The sequence below is a fragment of the Oryctolagus cuniculus genome, chromosome 3 (genome assembly GCF_051225735.1).
Source record: "Oryctolagus cuniculus isolate XC-2025 breed Fujian yellow rabbit chromosome 3, ASM5122573v1, whole genome shotgun sequence".
Classification (NCBI taxonomy): domain Eukaryota; kingdom Metazoa; phylum Chordata; class Mammalia; order Lagomorpha; family Leporidae; genus Oryctolagus; species Oryctolagus cuniculus.
In genome coordinates this window covers 142,403,468-142,424,175 of record NC_142869.1, presented here as the reverse complement: position 1 = coordinate 142,424,175, position 20,708 = coordinate 142,403,468, and the positions used below count along the sequence as shown (strand labels likewise).

The window sequence follows — 20,708 nt, the reverse complement described above, 5'->3', positions numbered from 1 at the left end:
ATATTTTTCCATCCTTTTACTTTCAGTATACGTGCATCTGTAGATTAGAGGAGTATCTGCTTTCAGTGAATACCTAGAGGCATGTGGTGGGTGCAGCCAAGGAGCTCTATTCAGTTCTCCAGGGTGAAGGGTGTACCTAAGGTGACACCTAGGTTTGGCATGGTAAATCTCTCTTTTTTTGTCATAGGGGAAGTTTATTCTGCTCAGCTGAGCTCCTCTCCTCAAAGGAGACCAGTGCCTGAGCACTATCCCCAGTGGGTAATATGCTCATCTGCTCTGCCACAAGGACCACGCAAAGGATCCATGCATTCCTCAGTGTGAGCTCAGATCCCTCAGCAATGTTCCTCACCAGGTAAACAGGGAGCCCTGAGTGTGTGGAGCCTTCCACAGTGACTGCCGAAAGTCCCAGCCATACCATGAACCCTCCCATACAGCCTCAGTTTTTTCACAGTCCCAGCATACAAGCTTCCCACAGTCAGCAGCACCCAGCACCCTGTCTGTTCTCCCTACCAGACACAGGAGTCTCCCCTCAGCTGGTTTCTGGGCCAGCCATGAGCTGGTGCAGCTGCTAAGTATATCCAAAATGACACCCATTCTCTATCGGCTTGTTACAGGATGCCATTGCAAGGTGATTGAGAAGAGAGAAACGTGCCCCTCTAGTTTGGCAGGTACACTATCTACCTTGGGGATCTAAGACAGATTCTCTCTAGGCTCTTCCTGCAGCTTCATCACCAGTGACTTGGGTTGCTGTGGTCTGTTCTCACCTTGTTCTCCAATGCTGTTTCAGAGGCTCTCAGCTGCTGGGGTCTAGAGTTGTGGGTGTCCATGTCCTCCACATAGATCCAGTGTGTCCCTCTAATTTGTGTAGAGTTTCCCCTTCCATTTTCTTCCTAACTCTTCACTGAGACTGCACGCTCTCCACTTTTTTTTAAACTATATTCTCCTAGACTAGAGCAGTAAGCTCTGTCCCTGCTCTGCCGTCTTAATCCACTTCAAGATACTTTTACCAGCGTTATAATCATAAAAGGGTAGAAAATAATTTAACAACATTATCATTTTACAATGTCCTTGACTTTACTATGAAGGTTAATTTTCTGTACCCTTTTCCCAAGAGAAAAGCATTATCACTGTCCTTAGTAAGATTTATATTATGATTTATCCATGAAAAAAATTGCCTTTCTGCTAGTCTCTAATATATCATGTCATGTATCACCTTGCATTTATAATATATTGATAATCAAGATCAATAAATCCAGTTAAGCTATGTTTGCCATTTTTAAAATGTAGATTTTAATTAATTTGCAAATCTAACTTCAAAACCTGTGCTTTGGTTAGCTTTCTAAAAAACTATGATAGCATTTATATTTCTAACAGTCTCCTTTTATAATAAAAAATCACCATGTTATAAGCTAGATAATATCGATAGTCAAAATAAAAGTTGTGGTACAGCACATATTTGTATATTTTAAAAATTAGACTCATACCTATAGCTTATCAATGTTTTTTCAGAATTAGAGAAGGGACTGGGGAGGGGAAAGAAAAAGATAGACTCAGTCCTTGATTCAAAGTTACTTAATATGTCAAGGCATTTTTTTGATAGTACAAATTGACAGTGTAACCCAAAGTACTTTCTTGAATAAATATGGGACATTAGTGCTGCAGTAAACGGAGTTTAACTGGTCATTGGCAAGTATGTCCTGGTGAGACAATAATATAAAATGCCATTTTACACCTAATGTAGAGGTTGGAAGGTAGTAGCAGACTTCAATTCCTTTACAAGCCTACCTTTTTTGTTTAAAAGATATTTCTCAATTCTTAATCTTAGGCAGTCACATTAGTTATCTACATTCTCTAAAAAAATAATAATGATTCTGCTAGAAAAGTAAGTTTTCTGTACTATGAAAGCAGCTTACCTAGCAGGCACGGGAATTACGCCTTTGCTGAGTGAGAAACAAAGCTCAGTGCCAAAGCAATGAGATTGTGGTCTTAAGTTTTCAAATTCACTGATTAAATACTCATCTTCTTCATAGCACTTTACGTTGGCTCAACTATATTATTAAAATTATCTTCTTAGTCAAAATCATAGTCACATGGTACTTTATTCTTGCTCTCTGCTTTTTTTTACTTTTATTCAGAAAAATTTTAAATTTACGAAAGAAAAATTGTAGAATTGTTCTCTGTCTTGTTATGTCTTTTAAGTTGCCACCTCTAGAAAATCTCTTAAAAAGGAACAACAAATGACTGCTTATTACTTATCATTAATACGTGATTACTTGTATGACCAGAAACATAGTAATGGTCTAAAATATCCAAGCTAATAAGAGTCCATATTGACATCTAAAAGTGTGGAAGAAGTGGTTTTTGCAAGAAAGTTCTAGAATTCTTTTATCTATTATGTGAATTTATACTTTAAAGAGGTCTAATAACTTCTAGTTAATTTCCATCTGGAATTCCTCACATGATTCAAAAGCTAAGAAACAAGATAACTTTTATATAAGTTCAGAGAGGTAAAAATATTCTGATAGAAATACCTCAGCTTACCATTACATAGCTTTTTCTCTTCTTAAGTATTTCTTGACCACAAATTTGTGTGTTTAGATCTTCTGCGCATCTTATATTAAATCCAGTTGTGTGGTTTGGAACTTTATTGACAGGACTGTGAAGTCATAGGAAGAATATTTGAAAATGTTAGGGAAAATATAATACAGTTAAAAGTGGTGCAATATTTATCCATGGTAGCACTAAAATGGAACAAAAGACAGAGATTTATTGAATAGTGCATTTTAAGTAAGTTGAAAACGAAATAAACACATAGATATAATATTCTAAGCTTTATTTTTCTGAAAATGACCTTAAAGAGTTTCCCGAGAGGTGGGATCACTTTTACAACTGATTTAGCATGTTGGGCCCCTTATCTTACCATCTGTGAAATAGAGGGCTTTGAATGTAAGCTCTCGGAGGTGACTGTGACTCTGTCACTCGGATAATTCCTCTATAATGTGGATGTAAGATATTGGATGTGGAAAGAAGAATGAAAATCTGGGGACAATTTATGCCACTTTCTGTATGTCCAGTAGTTTCAGATAAAGACATGGTGAAAGTCTACCTTTCTCAGACATGTCCATGCGTGGAATAGAGGGCGAAGCATGTCAATTGGACTTTGATAAATTTTGATCCACTACAGCAACGTGTCTGAAGATATTTCCAGTATATAGTAAGGAACTAGATGCTTCAAGGTCCTGGAACTCTAAGCTTTTGAGATTCCTAGAATTTTAATGTGTTTTATACTCCCGTTTCATGAATTTTTACGTTGTTTGATGTAACAGATCACATCATAATTCTCATGAATGATTTCTATTGCTAAAATAAATTAGCTGAATTACTAACATGCAATATCAACAACCAAAATAATTGAGAAAATAAAAATATTTGGACTGGTGTGCATAGATCAATGCAATCCTTGATTAAATTTTCTACTTTTCATCTCCAGGTTTTATGACACAACATCATAACACGATTTAAAAGATCTCCATTTACTGTATATATGTTTGGATTGACTTTCATTTCAAATGTGCATTCTTAAAATGAGAATCAAAGTTTAGAAATATTTGGAAATGGTGATCTTTTATCTGCCCTGACTTGAAAGAATGTAGATTTTTCTATTTTGAGCACATGTGAGAGAGATGCATTTATATATACACTCACATAGAAAGCAAAGCAAATCCGTCCTCTAATTTCCATGGATCTTAGAGGGGGAAAAAAATCCTTAAACATAAACACAAGATTGGGGTGGGGGAGTTATAATAGCAACAAAAAAAAAATGCCATAAATGAATTTCAACTTTAATTCCCCATTTTCCCATCCAGAACAAGTGCCACCCAGGACCAGTTTTCGAATGGATTCCTCTGGCAAGTATTCCTCCACACTCACAGTTCTGTGAACTAAACATCTTCATTTTGTGTAATGAATCATTCTGAGTATTATCAGTGTTCTAGTATGTAGTCACTGTGCTAATCTTATTCACCCACATAAGCCTGCATTCAAGGTGGAGAGAAAGTCTCATCATGAAAGACCTCAATGCCTACCAATGAAAGACAAAGGGAAAGAGTCTTATTTGTGAATGTCTTCAATACAATGACTTAATAAAGAGCTAGATGGGAAACCACGCGGTAAGAAAGCCACCAGCATGACTAGATCTGTACTGGCTGATAGAGTAGCCATAAGCTACGCATAGCTATTGGGTTACACTTGAAATGTGGCCACTCTTAAGTTTAGATTTACTCGAGGATTGTGAAAGTCCACACTGGATTTCAAAGACTTAGCACAAGAGAAAAAAAAAAAGAAGTGAATTATAGTTATTAATTATTTTTATATTGATTTATGTTGAAATAATATTTTGAATGTGTTAGGTTAAGATATATTAATGAAAATTTGGTTTACCTGTTTTGTTTTCTTTTCTGAATATGGCTTCTAGAGAACTTTAAATTACTTATGTAGCTTACTTTCTATTTATTTTGGACAGTGCCAGACTAGAGAAATAGAAATGAGAAACTGAAGTATGTCAAGAGATTTGCAATTTAGATATTTCCAAAAAATTTATTCGAGTATTTGGTAATATAGAATGAAATTATTTTCAAACTAAGTAAATACCTTTGTCAACTTACTTTTTTAAAACCATGCCAATTACAAAATGCTGTATTTCAATAGTACTTTAAGCTAGCATAGACTATCATAATTTCAAATTTAAGAGCTTTTGATAATAATCAATTAATTTACTTAGAAGGAAAACAGTTTTTAACTTAACCATTTAACATTTTTGACCGAAGCTGAAATGCTTAACATTATTGTGGAAGTGAAGAAGGAAAAAGAAGATTTAGATTTTTCACTCATAGAATTAGTAATGGAAATACTTTGAACAGATGATTAAGCCACTGGATTGAAAGCCAGCACGATGAAACAATTGCAGAAAAAAGCGTTTTATAATAGCGCTACTTCAGGTCTGTGGGCTCACAGCACACATCTCTGGAGTGTTTCCCTGGTGACAGCTCATTATCCATCCCAGCATGTCCTAACACCCCTTGGAGAATATATGTGCTTAAGATCATTTCATTCTGTAAGTCCCTGCATCCTTTTTTTTGGATATGTAGGAAATATGGAAATATTGCTTGGCATTCTGTCCTCAAATCATGTCTGAAGCATTCGTTTAGTTTGGTCTGAACATTTTAAAGCATGATTATTATTATATGCTGACTGTAAAGTCCTTGTAATTTTTAAAAATATCTTATACCCAGGGAGAAAATTGGACCTAGTAATTATAGTTGCAAAATGAAATCAAGATTAAATTTGGAACTCTAAATCTCAGCTTACTGGCCACAGCAAGCACATTCCATGAAAATCCCAGCTTCTGAAGGCACTTTATTTAAAAATAAAAGAAGAAATAAAAAGACTACCTAATAATTTCATTTATCTTGACATATGTGAAAAGATATTTTACATAAAAAAGCACATTACTTAAACAAAAGTTTTCATATAATTTGAGAATCCAGATTTTCAAGAAAATAACCGATCCAAATATTTTGTTGTCCACATAACTTATCAAAATATTCCAGAAAATCATGACAGCATCCAAAATAAGTAAATTCCCATGTTACTTCTTTCATCGATAAAATGTTCTTTGATAAATCCTGTGCTATGATTTTTTTACTCAGATATATTATCATAATTAAAAGGTATATTATTAATATTATTTGCATAATTTTAGGTGTAGAGGCAAAGCGGATGGTAGGAGATACTAAATCGTGTATTTATAAAAGGAAGCATTAACTCCATAGTAGGCTAATATTGTGGTTAATTGGTTCTGATAGGCTGGTGAGTGTCATAAAAACAACTAAATCCAGGAAACACTTACTTAACAGCTCTTAGAGGCTGTGCATAATGGAACAATACCAAAGACAAAGATAATTGCATCACCACCCCGGGTGGTGTTACTGAGCAACAACAGAAGCTATAAGCCAGGAACTGTGGATGCCAACTCTACCCAAAGTCAAGAGAGCCAAGACCTGAAGTGTAAAAGAAACCACTCCCAAAGGAGGACTTACCCTGTTTAGGATCAAAAGAAATCTGAGGTCATAAAAGGTGCATCAGTTACATCATGTGAGGCAAAGGAATCAATCAAAATGAGAAAGAGACAGCATCCTTTCTTTTTGATCTTTAGGATGTCATCAGCCAGCAACCTTAAATGGTTGCCATTTCCGACTTTTTAAATGTTAGCTGTTGTGATTTGGATGTGAGTTCAGGATAAATTAAACAGGTAAATTCTATCTCAGTAAACTTGCCACAGTGGTCACACAAAACCTTTATCAGGACAGAGCATCATGAGAAGCCATGTTTCACAATGCCTGAACAACCTGGCACCCAGCTTCTAAGGAAGAGGCAACTTGGCCGTGGCTGACCATCGAACATCAATGTTCAAAGAATGTTCAGTAATGCCAAGAAAACAGAACCTAGAGTGGCAGGACTGAGTCAGAGATGGAGTGAAGTCTCCACTGGAAACTGCTCTTCCAAGAGAGAAATGGAAGTGCAGAGCAAGGCAATCTTCAGGAAAAGAAATCTGAACTTAGTTACAGGCAGAAAAGCAAATAGAGTAGGCAATGAGTCAAATCTGCCTGGTCACGTCCACCTTACCCAAGGGTAAAGGAGAAAGGTAAAGAAAAGGGATTCGTTTTTAAAAAAAGTATTAGCTATTTTATCTAGTAATGTTAGATTTGTTAGATTTTCTATGCAATAGAAATGATTTAATTCCCATGTAACTCATTCTGTACTCATGTCTATAGTGTATGTAAACCCAGACACTTGGAGTATGTGCTTAATATCCTTCTTAAATTTCTGGTGCCTTCCTGCCTTCCCCATGCTGTCTTTCCTAGATCTCTTTACAAGGAAAAGCCAAAAATAATAATAGAAATAATGCTCTTTCCAGCAGGAGGAATTGAATAAATGCCTTCTCTGTGCCAAGCTGTGATAATAAGCCATGGTACTTATGTTTTAATTAAAATATGAAAGGGTATTCAAGTACGAAAATTTAACTAACATGTTTATAGCAGCATCCCATGTGCCCAAATAATCCCTAAAAATGTCATTCTTTGCATTTTTGAAGATTGAATCCATTCTTAAAATTAATCAGTCGTGTTCAGTCACCCAGGCTTTCTCTTAATACTGTGTACAAAGCATGTCCTTCAAAACCAAGACCAAGGATGTTTACAACACATGAAATGCCCTGGAAACCTAGTGTAAATTATGAATCAGCTTTTGAAATTCTACTTTTCTTTATTATAAGGAAGATTGTCCTGGTACCTGGGTGTGGTCGCCATTTCCGACTTTTTAAATGTTAGCTGTTGTGATTTGGATGTGAGTTCAGGATAAATTAAACGGGTAAATTCTATCTCAGTAAACTTGCCACATGGTCACACAAAACCTTTATCAGGACAGAGCATCATGAGATGCCATGTTTCACAATGCCTGAACAACCTGGCACCCAGCTTCTAAGGAAGAGGCAACATTGGCCGTGGCTGGCCATCGAACATCAATGTTCAAAGAATGTTCTGTCTCCCCTTCATTCGTTTCTTCACAACCACCACCTCCTCTCCAGCTGCACCACGCAACCACCAAGGGTGCCCTGACAGCTCTGCTAAAAGGGCTGAGGAGGAAGAAAACCAAAAAAGAGCACAGAAATAAGCAAATGAGCAGAACAAAAGAGGGACTGGGTGACATCAAAAGCTACTTGGCTGCAGAAGGTAATATCTACCAGGCTCCTTCACCCAGCAACCTCCCAGGCTGCATAAGTTATTTATAAGCAAGAGAGGAGGGTAGTGATCATGAACTTCTGTCTAACGGGGTGAGCACTTGGCCCTTGGATCTCCCCAGTTTAAATTCTTGCCTTAATAAGGGAAGAAATAAGCATGATGCAATGATTCTCACATGTCAGAGAGCCAAAGGAGCAGTTCAGGGACAGGATCAGAAACATCATCAACAGAGCTAACAAAGCAAGAAGGAGCTAGTGTCTCCCAGCTCTGTGCATACAATTTTAATTATTTTGTAAATCCAGTCTCAAAGGAGAAGAGAAGAAAAAAAGAAACAAAGAAAAAATTATCTTTCTATAAAATCTTATTTTCCCTTTAAAGAAAATGTTGCTGCCTCAAGGCACAATTTATCATTTAGACTTCTTTTCCAGTTGACAATTTCTCTGAAGTTTCCATGCCCTGCAGCCCCTGAGTCTGTGTTCAAAATTAACAAAGAAATAAAAAATAAATCACATCTGCTGCCACACTCTTCTGCAGGGTCTCTCATGTGCTCATGGACCTGAAGCTTGGGCATCTGTGCCTGGATGAATGGAAGGACAAAGATGGAACAGTGGCCTCACACCACCCTCTCCTCAGCCTGGTTCAAAGCAACAGTCAGGAGATCCTAATCATTACCAAAGTGCACCAAAAGAGTAGGAGGAGGAGGATAAATGCCTTGCTCACATCTCTGTTCTTCACAGTAAAACAAAATTAACTAGCTAAAAATCCAAAATTTTTCTCCTAAAAAAATCTGAGTCATTTATTAAAAAAAAAAAAAAACTGATTCCAAGTCCCCCAGGAATCACAACATTCTCTGAGCCAAGACAAACTCCTCAACCCTAGCATATCCCAGTAGACGGACAATTTCCTCTTTACTGTATTCATAAGTAATGCCAAAGAAGAATATAGGAATAGATGCCTTGATATATCATTTTAGGTGTCAGAAATAAATCACCTTTTATTTTTATTTTTTTATGTGTATTTGCTTCATGGTCTAGGATCCTCCAAGCTTAAAGCGACTTAGGAAATTGCCATGAGCAATTACATTATCATCAACTTTTAGAAGTTTGAACTGTGATGAGCATTATTTGTTGTCTCCCATCTCCCCTTGCCTTTGTCCTTTCCTAGGTAAAGAGTAAGGGTACCTACTGTGATCATTTGGGGCTACCACACCTGCCTCCAGACTCCCAAAGGTTCGGCACACACCCCAATGTTTGATTTCAAAATATTTCATGGACTCCAGAGTAAACTGAGTTCAAAAGCCAGATGTGTCTCATGGAGTATAGGGAGAAGTTTTCAGCTTCACTTTACCACCCAACTCTGAAGAACTATTTAATAGTTCTCTAATCTTTAAAACAAGAATGATTGTATAGCTTTTAACAGATAGCTGAGGGAAGGGAAATTTTAATCGGTTACTCTTGTTTGAGAGTTTTATATTATTCATTGAATGGAAAAGGCATACACATGATATGAATGATTACACATACAAATGATTGTACATACATTTGGTCATAAAAGAGTGAATGGTCAGTAAGTCTGTCACAATATATCCCTACATGTGTACTTAGGTGCCTGATTCAGCTTTGTTAAAGAGAGCACCAAGTAACCATCTCTGGCCCATACAGCAGGAGTGAATGGCTTACTTTCATATATCACTAGGAGTAGCCTGGGCTATTGGGCACCAAGGCAAGCCCAGTATCGTTGCACACTGGGTCACTCAGAACCCCCCTTCCTGCAGAGCCTGGGTAAGGTCCCCCTGGCCGTCACTCAATGAGCGTCTCTACTCTATCACTGTATCCAGGTGGCTTGGCATTTTGGAGATTTTTGTGCCTTAAGGAGTCTCCTCCTCTAAAACCCCACCCTAATTCCCAAAACCATCCTGTTTAAGCAAGAAGAATTTTCTTATACTTAACTTCTATTAGTTTTAATACCTCTTCTAAACCATTAAAGCCCAGAAACCACTAAACACTTCTTCAGCAAAAGATGTCATAATCAACCCTCTCCCAAATGTACTGACATCCTCAGTGGGCATGAAACTACACACAACTCTGTCATAACGGAGCTGCTTCTCCTGAGGGTGTGCAGAGGACCAGGGGCAGGGGGTAAACATAAATAATACTCTCCTTAAAAAGTCAGATGTCCTCTTACAACTTTATTCTACAGCTGAAAAAAAATGTTACCCAAAAGATTTCCCCAGCTGATTTTCAAGCACATTTCTTTTCTTTCAGCTGACTTCAGAGTCCTCAGACTCTTGAGCATGCTAATAATGTCAATACTTGGGTAGTGGCTTCCATTTGCTGAAATGTTGGGGAGGTAAGGGTCCATCTTAGAACCAGGAGAATGCCTATCATAGGTTATGAAAAAACTAAAGTGTTTTGTCTGATAATAAACACTATACTTAAACCCCAGCAGAGAAACCCTTACATTCTCTATTTCTTAATATTTGCAATACTGTAAAAGACAACTTCTAGAAGCATGAATTTTTACCCCGAACTTCTGCACACACGAGCATCCAAGCTGGATGCATCAAGTCGTAAACAATTACTAGGTGACACTAACTAGGTAATTGTGGTGTTTTTGCCATCTGTTCTCTCTCATTTCTGAAATGATGCTTCTGGGCAGAGTTAACATCCTCAGAGTGACAGCCAAGCTTCTTGAGGGCAATCTGAAGGCTGTCAGAAAAATAAAGAATTAGAGAAGTATCCATTTTTTTAAACTCAGAAACTGTGTTTGCTCTTTCTACCTATGGTAATACCCAGGTCACACCTTTGGCCACTGTGATTCCAGGGACTACCTACTGTTTTCCTCCCATACTTTTTGTACCCTCTCTACTGCCATTGACTCTAACAGCACTGTCATGAATCACGTCCACAAACTGATTCATCATCGGTGTGTTCGGTTCCTCAGGGGGTGGGGCGCAGAAAGGAGCCATCACTCAATGGGTTCTTCTTCATGCCAGGTCCAGATTATAAGGAACTAGATGTTCACCTTCGGAGGATGGAGTCTGGATTTGGCTTCAGAATCCTTGGAGGAGATGAGCCCGGTCAGCCTGTAAGTAGAATCTTTTTTCCCCCCATTTTGGGCTCTGTTGCAAATGTAAGCATCAGGGAAAGCATTCATTCAGTAGGGCATCAAAGGTAAATGTTTCGGGACTCACTTAGAAGAGTTTGAAGCTTCTCACATCGTGCCAGCATCCTCATGATCAATATCCCAATATCAGTCACCTTCATGGCAGGACATTACTCTTTCTTAGCATGGATTAGATTCCTCGTGAGTCTGTCAGTCATTTAATTGTATTGGACCCATGGTATCTCTGAGTGGCAGCCTCAGTTTCCTCACCCGCAAGTGGAGATCACAGTAGTGCCCTCTCATATTGTAGCTTTAAGGACAAAAGAAGAAAATCCATGCAAAGCCCAACATCATCTCTCTGGTAGATATTCCAGAAAAAATAAATAAATAAAAATAAAATCAATAGGCAGAAATCTCCAGAAGGAAAAAGTTAACCCAACAAATGAAAAGAATCTCTAACAATTAGAACTGTCCCCCAGTGAAGTACTTTGTCTTGGTAGGGAGTGAGCTCAGGCACAGGAGAGGGATTCAGGCAGAGCCTAGCAGCCCTGTGGGAGAGGCTAGAGCAGATGATGGATGAGGTCCCTCACTACAGAAAACCCCAGAAGGCTGAGCCTGGACTCCAACGAGGAGGGCCCTCCAGGCAAAAAAAAAAAAAAAAAAAAAAAAAAAGACTTATCTCTGATTCCTGGGGAGAGCATTTGACAACAGCAACCATGATGTCACTAACTCCCCAGCTCCCAGAGAAAATGTGAGAGTGTGTTGGCCAAGAGAGGTCCGTTGGGGTTCCCTTCATATTTGAGGAGGAGAAAGCATTGCTGGGGTAACAGGAGCCTCTGGTTTACATGCGTTCAGAGACTAACTGCAGGACCCCATGCCACAGGTGGAAGCAGCATTGCTCCCCACTCACTGCTTTGCGCCCCTGCCCCTCTGTTGTCTGCATCTTCATTTCCCAGTGATACTGGATCATCAAGCAGCCTACCAGTCTCAGGCCTCTCCATAGCTCATCTTAGTTATATAGGAAGAAAGAAGGAAAGAGAGAAAGAGAGAGTGAGAGAGAAAGAGGAGAGAGAGAGAGAGAGAGAGAGAGAGAGAGAGAAAGGAAGAAAGAAAGAAAGAAAAAGAAAGAAAGAAAGAAAGAAAGAAAGAAAGAAAGAAAGAAAGAAAGAAAGAAAGGAAGGAAGGAAGGAAGGAAGGAAGGAAGGAAGGAAGGAAGGAAGGAAGGAAGGAAGGAAGGAAGGAAGGAAGGAAGGAAGAAAGAAAGAAAAGAGAAAAAGAGGGAGGGAGAGAGAGGAAAGGAGGGAGGAAGGGAGGAAGGAAAAGAAGGAAGGAGGGAAGGAAGGAAGGAAGGAAAAAGGAAAGAAGGAAAGGAAGGAAGGAAGGAAGCAAGGAAGCAAGGAAGGAGGGAAGGAAGGAGCTACAAATAGAACCAAGTCCCTTTATGTATATAAAGATTTCACATTGATTTATCCTCCCAAACCGCCACAGGGTATTAACCTGACTGGACTTCCACCAGGGTTAACCTATAACATGACCTTTGTGGTTTCATCAGCGTAATTCCAAATTCCTGCAAAGCTAGGATTCCATCTTCCCCTTTCCCACCTTTTTTTTTTTTTTTTTTTTTTTGACAGGCAGAGTGGACAGTGTGAGAGAGAGACAGAGAGAAAGGTCTTCCTTTTTGCCGTTGGTTCACCCTCCATTGGCCGCCACTGCAGCCGGCGCACCGCGCTGATCCGATGGCAGGAGCCAGGATCCAGGTGCTTTTCCTGGTCTCCCATGGGGTGCAGGGCCCAAGCACCTGGGCCATCCTCCACTGCACTCCCTGGCCATAGCAGAGAGCTGGCCTGGAAGAGGGGCAACCGGGACAGAATCCAGCGCCCCGACCGGGACTAGAACCCGGTGTGCCGGCGCCGCAAGGCGGAGGATTAGCCTATTGAGCCACGGCGCCGGCTCAACCTTTTTTTAAAACATTGTTTGTTTGAGAAACAGAGTTATAGAAAGGGGTGGGGGAGAGAGGAAGAGAGGAAGAGAGAAGGAAAAAGAAAGAAATCTTCTGTCTGCTTGTTCAACCCCAAATGGCAGCAAATGCAGAGCTGGGCCAGATGGAAGGCAAGGAGCTGCATCTCCACCTGGGTCTCCCACGTGGGTTCAGGTACCCAAGTACTTGGCCATCTTCCACTGCTTTTCCAGGTGCATTAATAGGAAGCTGGATCAAAGTGGAGCATCCAGGACTCAAACCAGCACTCATATAGGATGCCAGTATCTCAGACAGTGGTTTAACCCACTGTGCCACGACACCAGCCCTATCTTCCCCTTTTATTTCTACGTTCATGCCCCATAATTTTAACATATGCAGTTATCCAGAGTTAGCCAAACTCAAGGTCAAAGTCACCATGTTTGCCAAAAGCTCCTGACACCAACTGAAATGAGGTAGCCAAACTGCCATGTCTAGACAAAGAGTCTCCACAGACTGCCCCCACTTTAGACACCAGCCATAAATATGGGGGGCTCCACTATGAAGCGGGTTCACCATGTACTGATTACCAACTTGTCTGAGTCCACACATGACAAGTTGCATGACACACATTGATCACTTACAGGCAGCAAATGACAACAGAAGTGTAAGATACATTGAGAGATGGTTCCCAAGGCTCAGGAAAGCTACCAAGGGTGGATGGGACCTCAACTACATGTGACTCACTGTCACCACTTCTGAGGGACCCCAAGAAGCAGACCTTGGGAAGTTTTATAACCTGGAGCAAGATGATTCACTGGGCTGAAGCACTGAAGAACCCTTGCTTCTAGGGGAGACTGGAACAAAACTGGGGTGTCCTGGCCAGTCCTTCCTTATCTCAGGATGTTGCACTATAAGCACAGTCTACAGTCACTCCTGACAACTTTTAGCAACAAAGCAGGAAGAACTGTGTTGTCCCAAGGCTACCTGGAGGTGTGTCCTGTACCCATAACTTCCCTGGGTTCACTTGCACAACTCAGAATCTAGAAAGTGCAGTACAGATAATTACAGTCTTATTGTGGATACAGATTAGGATCAGCAAAAAGAAGAGACACACAGGACAAGGTCTGGAAGGTCAGATGTGAAGCTTCCATTACCCTCAGGGTCATGTTACCTCCACCCTGACAAACAAAGTAGTGAGCAGAGGATGCTCACCCAAGCTTAGATGTCCACAGTTTCCATCGGGTTTCATGTCGACTGACTCGCAGCCCACATGACAGAGCTCAGTCTCTGGGCCTCACTCCTCCCCAGAGGTTGGGCAAACACCACTTGGCTCAAAGGCCAAATCCTCTAATTTTATGGTTGGTCTTCCTGGTAAGGTCAGTCCCTACCCCAAGACCAGTGGTGTGGCTGGCTCCATCCTGACTCATGGCCTTAGCATAAACCATCAGGTATGGTCCAAAGGGCTCACCATGGACAACAAAAACACTCCTATTCCAAGAGTTTAGAGGAACTAAGAACAATGGCCTATCCTCTATTTGACCTGAGGCTAAATTCTATATTAGAAATCATATGCTTTTTAAAAAATTTAATAAAACCATGCTCAAAATAAAATACCATTGTCAGAGAATTGTTATAGCATTTTGGGGGATGTTGGGCAGTAGCAGAGAAAATTGCAAGGCATTTTGATCTCCACATAGAACCCAATGCCCTTTTACTAACTTAATACCTCAAGCTTACCAACCCAGGAGATTGAGTTCTATGTTCTAGAATACACTGAATGATGTGGGTTTTTTTTTTCTTACACTGATCTATGAGCTCCTAAAGGCAAGGGCTATGATTTAAGGATATTTGTATCTTCTAAACCTAGCACAGAGGCTGGTACAATCAATATTTGTTAAATGGAATTAAAAGGGTGATGTCATCCAGCCAAGACAGTCACTGCAATTCTCAGAACAAATACTGATGAGGGCTATGTTTCCTTAGGCCTTTAAATCCTGTAGGCTAAATAGCTTTAAAAAAAAAAAAAGATTTATCTATTTATTTGAAAGTTAGAGTTACAGAGAGAGAGAGAGAGGTACAGAGAGAGAGAGCCCATCCTCTGGTTCACTCCCCAAATGGCCACAATGACTGGAGCTGAGCTGATCCAAAGGTAGGAGCCAGGAGCAACTTCTGGGTCTCCCATGTGGATACAGGGGCCCAAACACTTGGGCCATCTTCTGCTGCTTTCCCAGGCATATTAGCAGGGAGCTAGATCAGAAGTGGAACAGCAGGGACTCGAACCAACACCCTTAAGGGATGCTGGCACTGCAGGCCATGACTTTAACCTGCTTCACCACAGCACTGGCCCCAGGCTCCACAGCATTAAAATGCCCACTCCTAGGAGCAGAAACAGTGTCCTGGCAGCCCTATGATATGTTTCATTCTCTCTCTCTCTCTCTCTCTCTCACACACACACACACACACACACACAAGCACACAAATGAGTGAGGACAAGCAATTTCACATTTTAGAGAACTTTGTATTTCTTCTCTTTTGTATTTTGTATGTCTTCTCTTGAAAAACTGATGCAGAACACTGAGTTTGCCTTTCTTTGTGACAAGAAGTGGCTGGAGCAGATTGGTGGTCCCTTCTAGACCATGCAGGGCCATGGTTCCCAAATTGCCCTTATCTCTGTTTTACTCATTTGGGCTACTATCTTTAAGATTCCTATACCAGAAGACTGGCTTGGAAAAAACTGGACAGATGAGTGTGCCAAGGGAGCCTTCAGTCGGGGCCGGATCATAGTCTTATAGCCCTCAGCATTGGTAATAGTGGCAAGCTCCTTCTCATATATGTAGATAACAAATAAAGATCAAACTATAAAATAAATGTAAGTCAAAGCAACAAAGTGCCCACTCTCCCCATGGTGCTTGCTTTAATACAGTCTTTGAAATAGGAAAGTCTTCCTTTGCTGGATCCCCAGGCTTGTGCTTTGTTGTTTTGAGGGTATATCAACACCCCATTCAATAAACTGTCTTCCCCACCACAGAAGTCAAAGGGGGTGCATGACAACTGTCATACAGGGCATAGTTTCCGCTGGCTCAAGAAGGGACGGGTCTTGCTGGGCTTTGTCTGGCACTGAAGCCGTAGAACTGTCGCAAAAATGAAGCATGCAGGGGAGCCGGCACCGTGGTTCACTTGGCTAATCCTCTGCCTGCGGCGCCGGCACCCTGGGGTTCTAGTCCCGGGGCGCCAGATTCTGTCCTGGTTGCTCCTCTTCCAGTCCAGCTCTCTGCTGTGGCCCGGGAGTGCAGTGGAGGATGGCCCAGGTGCTTGGGCCCTGCACCCCATGGGAGACCAGGAGAAGCAACTGGCTCCTGGCTTCGGATCAGCGCAGCGCCGGCCGTAGCAGCCATTTGGGGGGGGGGGGTAAACCAACGGAAGGAAGACCTTTCTCTCTGTCTCTCTCTTTCTCTCTCAGTGTCTATAACTCTGTCAAATAAAAAAAATAAAAATAAAGAAAAATGAAGCATGCCTTGCTCACATTGAAGCACAGCTGTGTGCCTGTAGCCATGGCCACCTCCAAGCCCCAGGATGTCCTTCTGCCTGCTCCCAGAGTCCCTGCTCCCAGAGTTCTGAATTGGCTTTGCATCCCTGAGTCCTTTCTTCTCTCCACTGGCGTCAAGTATTTATTATAAGCCTCCTCAGATTACATGGATTGCTGGTTATCCTTATTGTATTTATTTAGATTGATTCGTGTTTACTCCTTCATTTGAATGATTTAAGACACACTCAGGCTGCAAGTTACAATTTTGACATTTAAGCCAAAAAGTAGACACTGGATTCTCCCGGAGGCAGAGCAAACCTAGGAAACGAACTTTGGAAAACAGACTGTTGCACCCCAGAATGACCGAGTTTGGAAGAGTGAGCCTACTTACAGATGTCCCATCAGGCTTCCCTTCCTGCTTTCCCACATGCTAAGCCCAGAGGTAACACAAAGACAAACACACAGGCTCATTTAATTGATTATGTGCTACAGAGGGAGAGGTATATAAGGTGACTTGGTCCCCAACCACGGGAGATCTCATGAGTGACATCAAACAGGTTTTTGCCTCCATAAATATGAAAATGTGTTAACATCCCAGGGTGCGCATTAAACATGACAACATGACTTTCAGCAAACAATGAACAGCAGGCCTCCAGCTCAGACAAAGCTTACGGACATTTTTCCAGCAAGTGGAAAAACTTTTCACCGTTAAATAACAATAGAAATAGAAAGAACTGAAAAATTGCTAGAAAAGAACAAAAATGGGACTTCTAGCTGTGAGCTGAAAAGAGATGAAAAGGTATCACGATGGGAAGAATGGGAAGACTGGGAAAATACTGCTGCCGAGAACGGCAGAGGTAACGGCACACCGACTCTTGGGCGCACACAGGAGTCAAGTACAAACTAGTGAAGAGTTTCAGAAAGAAAGAGCCTGAGCTTGACACAAGGCCAAGTTATGCCAGGTTACGAGGACAGCTCAGCAGACCAGGGGTTGGACTGACATTGAGCAATGCAGGAAACAATTAAAGGAATTAAAAGGCCTGAAAAGGTGGCTTAGGTCCTGTTTGTTTCTCTTTTTTTTTTTTTTTTTTTTTTTTTGAGATTTATTTCTTATTTTTGATCTATTTGAAAGGCAGAATTACAGAGGAAGGGAGAGAGAGAGAGACTGTTCTATTTGCTGGTTCACTCCCCAGATGGATACAACAGCAGGGCTGGGCCAGGCCAAAGTCAAGAGCCAGGAGTTTCTTCCAGGCCTCCCACATCAAGGAAGGGGCCCAAACACTTGGGCCATCATCTGCTGCTTCCCCAGGTGTTTAAGTAGGGAGCTGGATTGGAAGTGGAGCAGCTGGGACTCGAACTGGTGCCAGTATAGGATGTTGTTGTAGGCGGTGGCTTAACCCAGTAAGCCACAGTGCGGGCCCCTTCTTATTGGTTTTTTTTACTTTCTTTCCAGTGTTAGTTTTTCCCCTACTTTATAGTGGTGTTAGCCACTTGAATGAATTGTTATCAAATGCTCTGGGTTATTTTTTTTAATGCCCTCACAAACCTGAAATAAAGTATACCCTCACATTGGCTTTGTTTCTTAGGTAAGGTAGTTGGAAAGATGACTATGGATCAGTTGTTCATAGGGACAGGTAGTCCTTCCTTTAATTACTTTTTAAAGACTTATTTATTTATTTGAAATGCAGAGTTACAGAGAGAAAGGGAGATAACAGGAGAGAGAGAGAGAGAGAGAGAGTCCTTCAATATGCTGGTTCACTCCCAAAATGGCTGCAAAGGCCCAGGCCAAAGCCATGTGCTTCATCCAGGTCTCCCGCATGGGTAGCAGGGGCTCAGTTACTTGGTCTGAAGCCAAGGACTCAGTCCAAATCTCCCATCTGGTAGGCAGGAACCAAAGGACTTGAGCCAACACTGCTGCCTCCAGCATCTACATTAGCATGGAGTCAGGTGATGGAATCAGGAGCCAGAGCTGGAAACTGCACCCAGGTGCTCCAATGTGGAATTCAGGAGGCTGTATGTATTTATTTATTTATTTATTTATTTTGGACAGGCAGAGTGGACAGTAAGAGAGAGAGACAGAGAGAAAGGTCTTCCTTGGCCGTTGGTTCACCCTCCAATGGCCGCCACGGCCGGCGCGCTGTGGCCAGCGCACCACGCTGATCCGATGGCAGGAGCCAGGTACTTATCCTGGTCTCCCATGGGGTGCAGGGCCCAAGCACTTGGGCCATCCTCCACTGCACTCCCAGGCCACAGCAGAGAGCTGGCCTGGAAGAGGGGCAACCGGGACAGAATCCGGTGCCCCGACCGGGACTAGAACCCCGTGTGCTGGCGCCACAAGGCGGAGGATTAGCCTAGTGAGCCGCGGTGCCAGCTGAATTCAGGAGTCTTAATGAGTGTCTTAACTGCTAGACTCCGTCCCTGCCCCAGATGATCCCTGGTCTGTTTTGCCACAAGGCTCTTCCTTCAGGACCAGGGCAGTGAGGATGAGATTAAAAAGCTCCCTGCAGAGCATGGAGCAGAGAACAGTGAGAAAGGGACTGAGGTTGAGGAACCCTGTGAGACCAGAGCAGGCAACGAATGGAACAAGGCTCAAGTGGACTGGCCAGTGCGCTCTGGGGTCAGCAAGACCAGAAAGAAACTGTGACTTCATGGGTAGGGAAACAGACCTCGTGCCCAGGAGGAGTCCCTAAGCAGACCTGGAAAGCAGCTACTGAGATGGATCAGTGACCAAGGCTGTGAGCTCCGGGAAAGACTCCCTCTGTGGACTTGGATATGACCAGTGAGACCAGTGAGTTCTGTGGCCTTATGACCAAGTGGGAATCCTCAGAGCCCTGCTTCTCAAGGTGTGATTGCTCCATGGCGCACCAGTGGCACCCACCAACTCCCAGGGCTTAATAAGCATGGGCAGTCTCAGCCCGCACCCCAGGTCTGCAGAACACACTCTTTGGGGAATGGGTCCAGAACTGTTAGGGCAAATTCCCCAGGTGATTTCTGTGTATGCTGAAGCTGGAATACTTTCTAAAAGGGTCGGATCTCTGGAGGCCTGTTCTCAAGAGCTTAAGTGAACATGAGAACAGACACACTGGGAAGCCAATATGAGTTACAGTGCAAGAAGGAACCATAGATTATCTGCTCCCTGCCATTAAGGTGGCAAATGGGAAATAATTGAATGTGCCGAGTTCACAAATCATATTTGAGGTAAAGGAAAAGAAAGTTGTGGTTTTTTCCTGGACAGAGACACATAGAACTATCTCTGTTAGTGGTGAAATATGTCTCACAGAGGTGCAAAATTGCCAAAGGCTAGGGAGCCAGAACTGCAGGAATGCAAGTTGAAGGCAGTGCCAGGGCCAGTGGTCAGCCTGGGGCCCAGCACAGGCCACAGCCTCGGATGGATGGAACACATGTAACTAACACGGATAGCAGATGGACTGGCTTCCCTAATGCCTGCCAAAGGCACCATGCCCAACTCCATTTGAGTTTGTTTAGTAGCCATGGTAGCCCTTTTTGAAACAAGATATAGTGTGGATTAAATAATGCAATTATACACTATATATACACATAATACTTCACAATACCATATAACAAATTATATTAAAACATTAAATGTACTATTTATTGATTATTGATTGCAGTATTAAATATACTGTTTATTTAGAAATCAATATGCAAGATTTGATAGAATGAACTAAAGGAAGGTTTGAAAGATGAAAAATTCACATTTTCAAAAGCAGTGCCCAGTGAACTGCCATCTTCACTCACATGTCGGTAAGACCTATTCTCATGCTGCCTCCCCTTGCTCAGGTTGTCCACAGCCCCTGCCTGCTAACAGACTGTATGATCTGTGCATTCACTGCGTTTATTATTGTCTCTTCACTAGAGTGGAAGCCCTGTAGAGAGGGATTTTTGTTGCTTGGGCACAGATGGATTCCTAGCTCCTACATGTATCCCTAGGCTCAATGCACGTTTGTTGAAGAAGCGCATTAATGAAGAGAGTGCCTCATAGCACAGCAATAGGGTGAAAAAGGCTGATGTTTTGCTGGGATCTTCCTGTTAATGACTCATAATAAACAGAATGGTGCCTCCAGCCTATCTGTGTACCTTCACCTCTCTTCTTTCACAAAAGAATGGGAATTTTCAACACGAAATTTTGTTTTTTACTTTTTTTTTTTTTTTTTTTTTTTTTTTTTGGTAGATAGCTCAATCACAGCCAGGGCTCCTCTCAATCGTGACTCCCATATTGGGTTTCATTTCCATTAGTTAAATTCAGAACTCTGCTTTAAAACTGATAATTAACCTGACAAGAAGTTCACCAAAAAAAAGA

General features: G+C 41.7%; 1 protein-coding gene across 20 annotated transcripts in view; it reads left to right on the top strand.

The window, feature by feature from the left end:
- The window catches only part of MAGI2 (membrane associated guanylate kinase, WW and PDZ domain containing 2), a 1,587,879-nt gene that overhangs the window by 1,386,467 nt on the left and 180,704 nt on the right, over positions 1 to 20,708 (top strand). For 12 of the 20 annotated variants that reach the window (XM_070071222.2, XM_070071216.2, XM_070071215.2 and 9 more), the window contains 2 exons: positions 3,867 to 3,908; positions 10,795 to 10,886. In XM_070071222.2, the coding sequence (XP_069927323.1) occupies positions 3,867 to 3,908; positions 10,795 to 10,886 (134 nt within the window). The remainder of the gene's footprint in view (positions 1 to 3,866; positions 3,909 to 10,794; positions 10,887 to 20,708) is intronic. The other 8 variants (XM_070071219.2, XM_070071223.2, XM_070071218.2 and 5 more) reach the window with 1 other exon arrangement.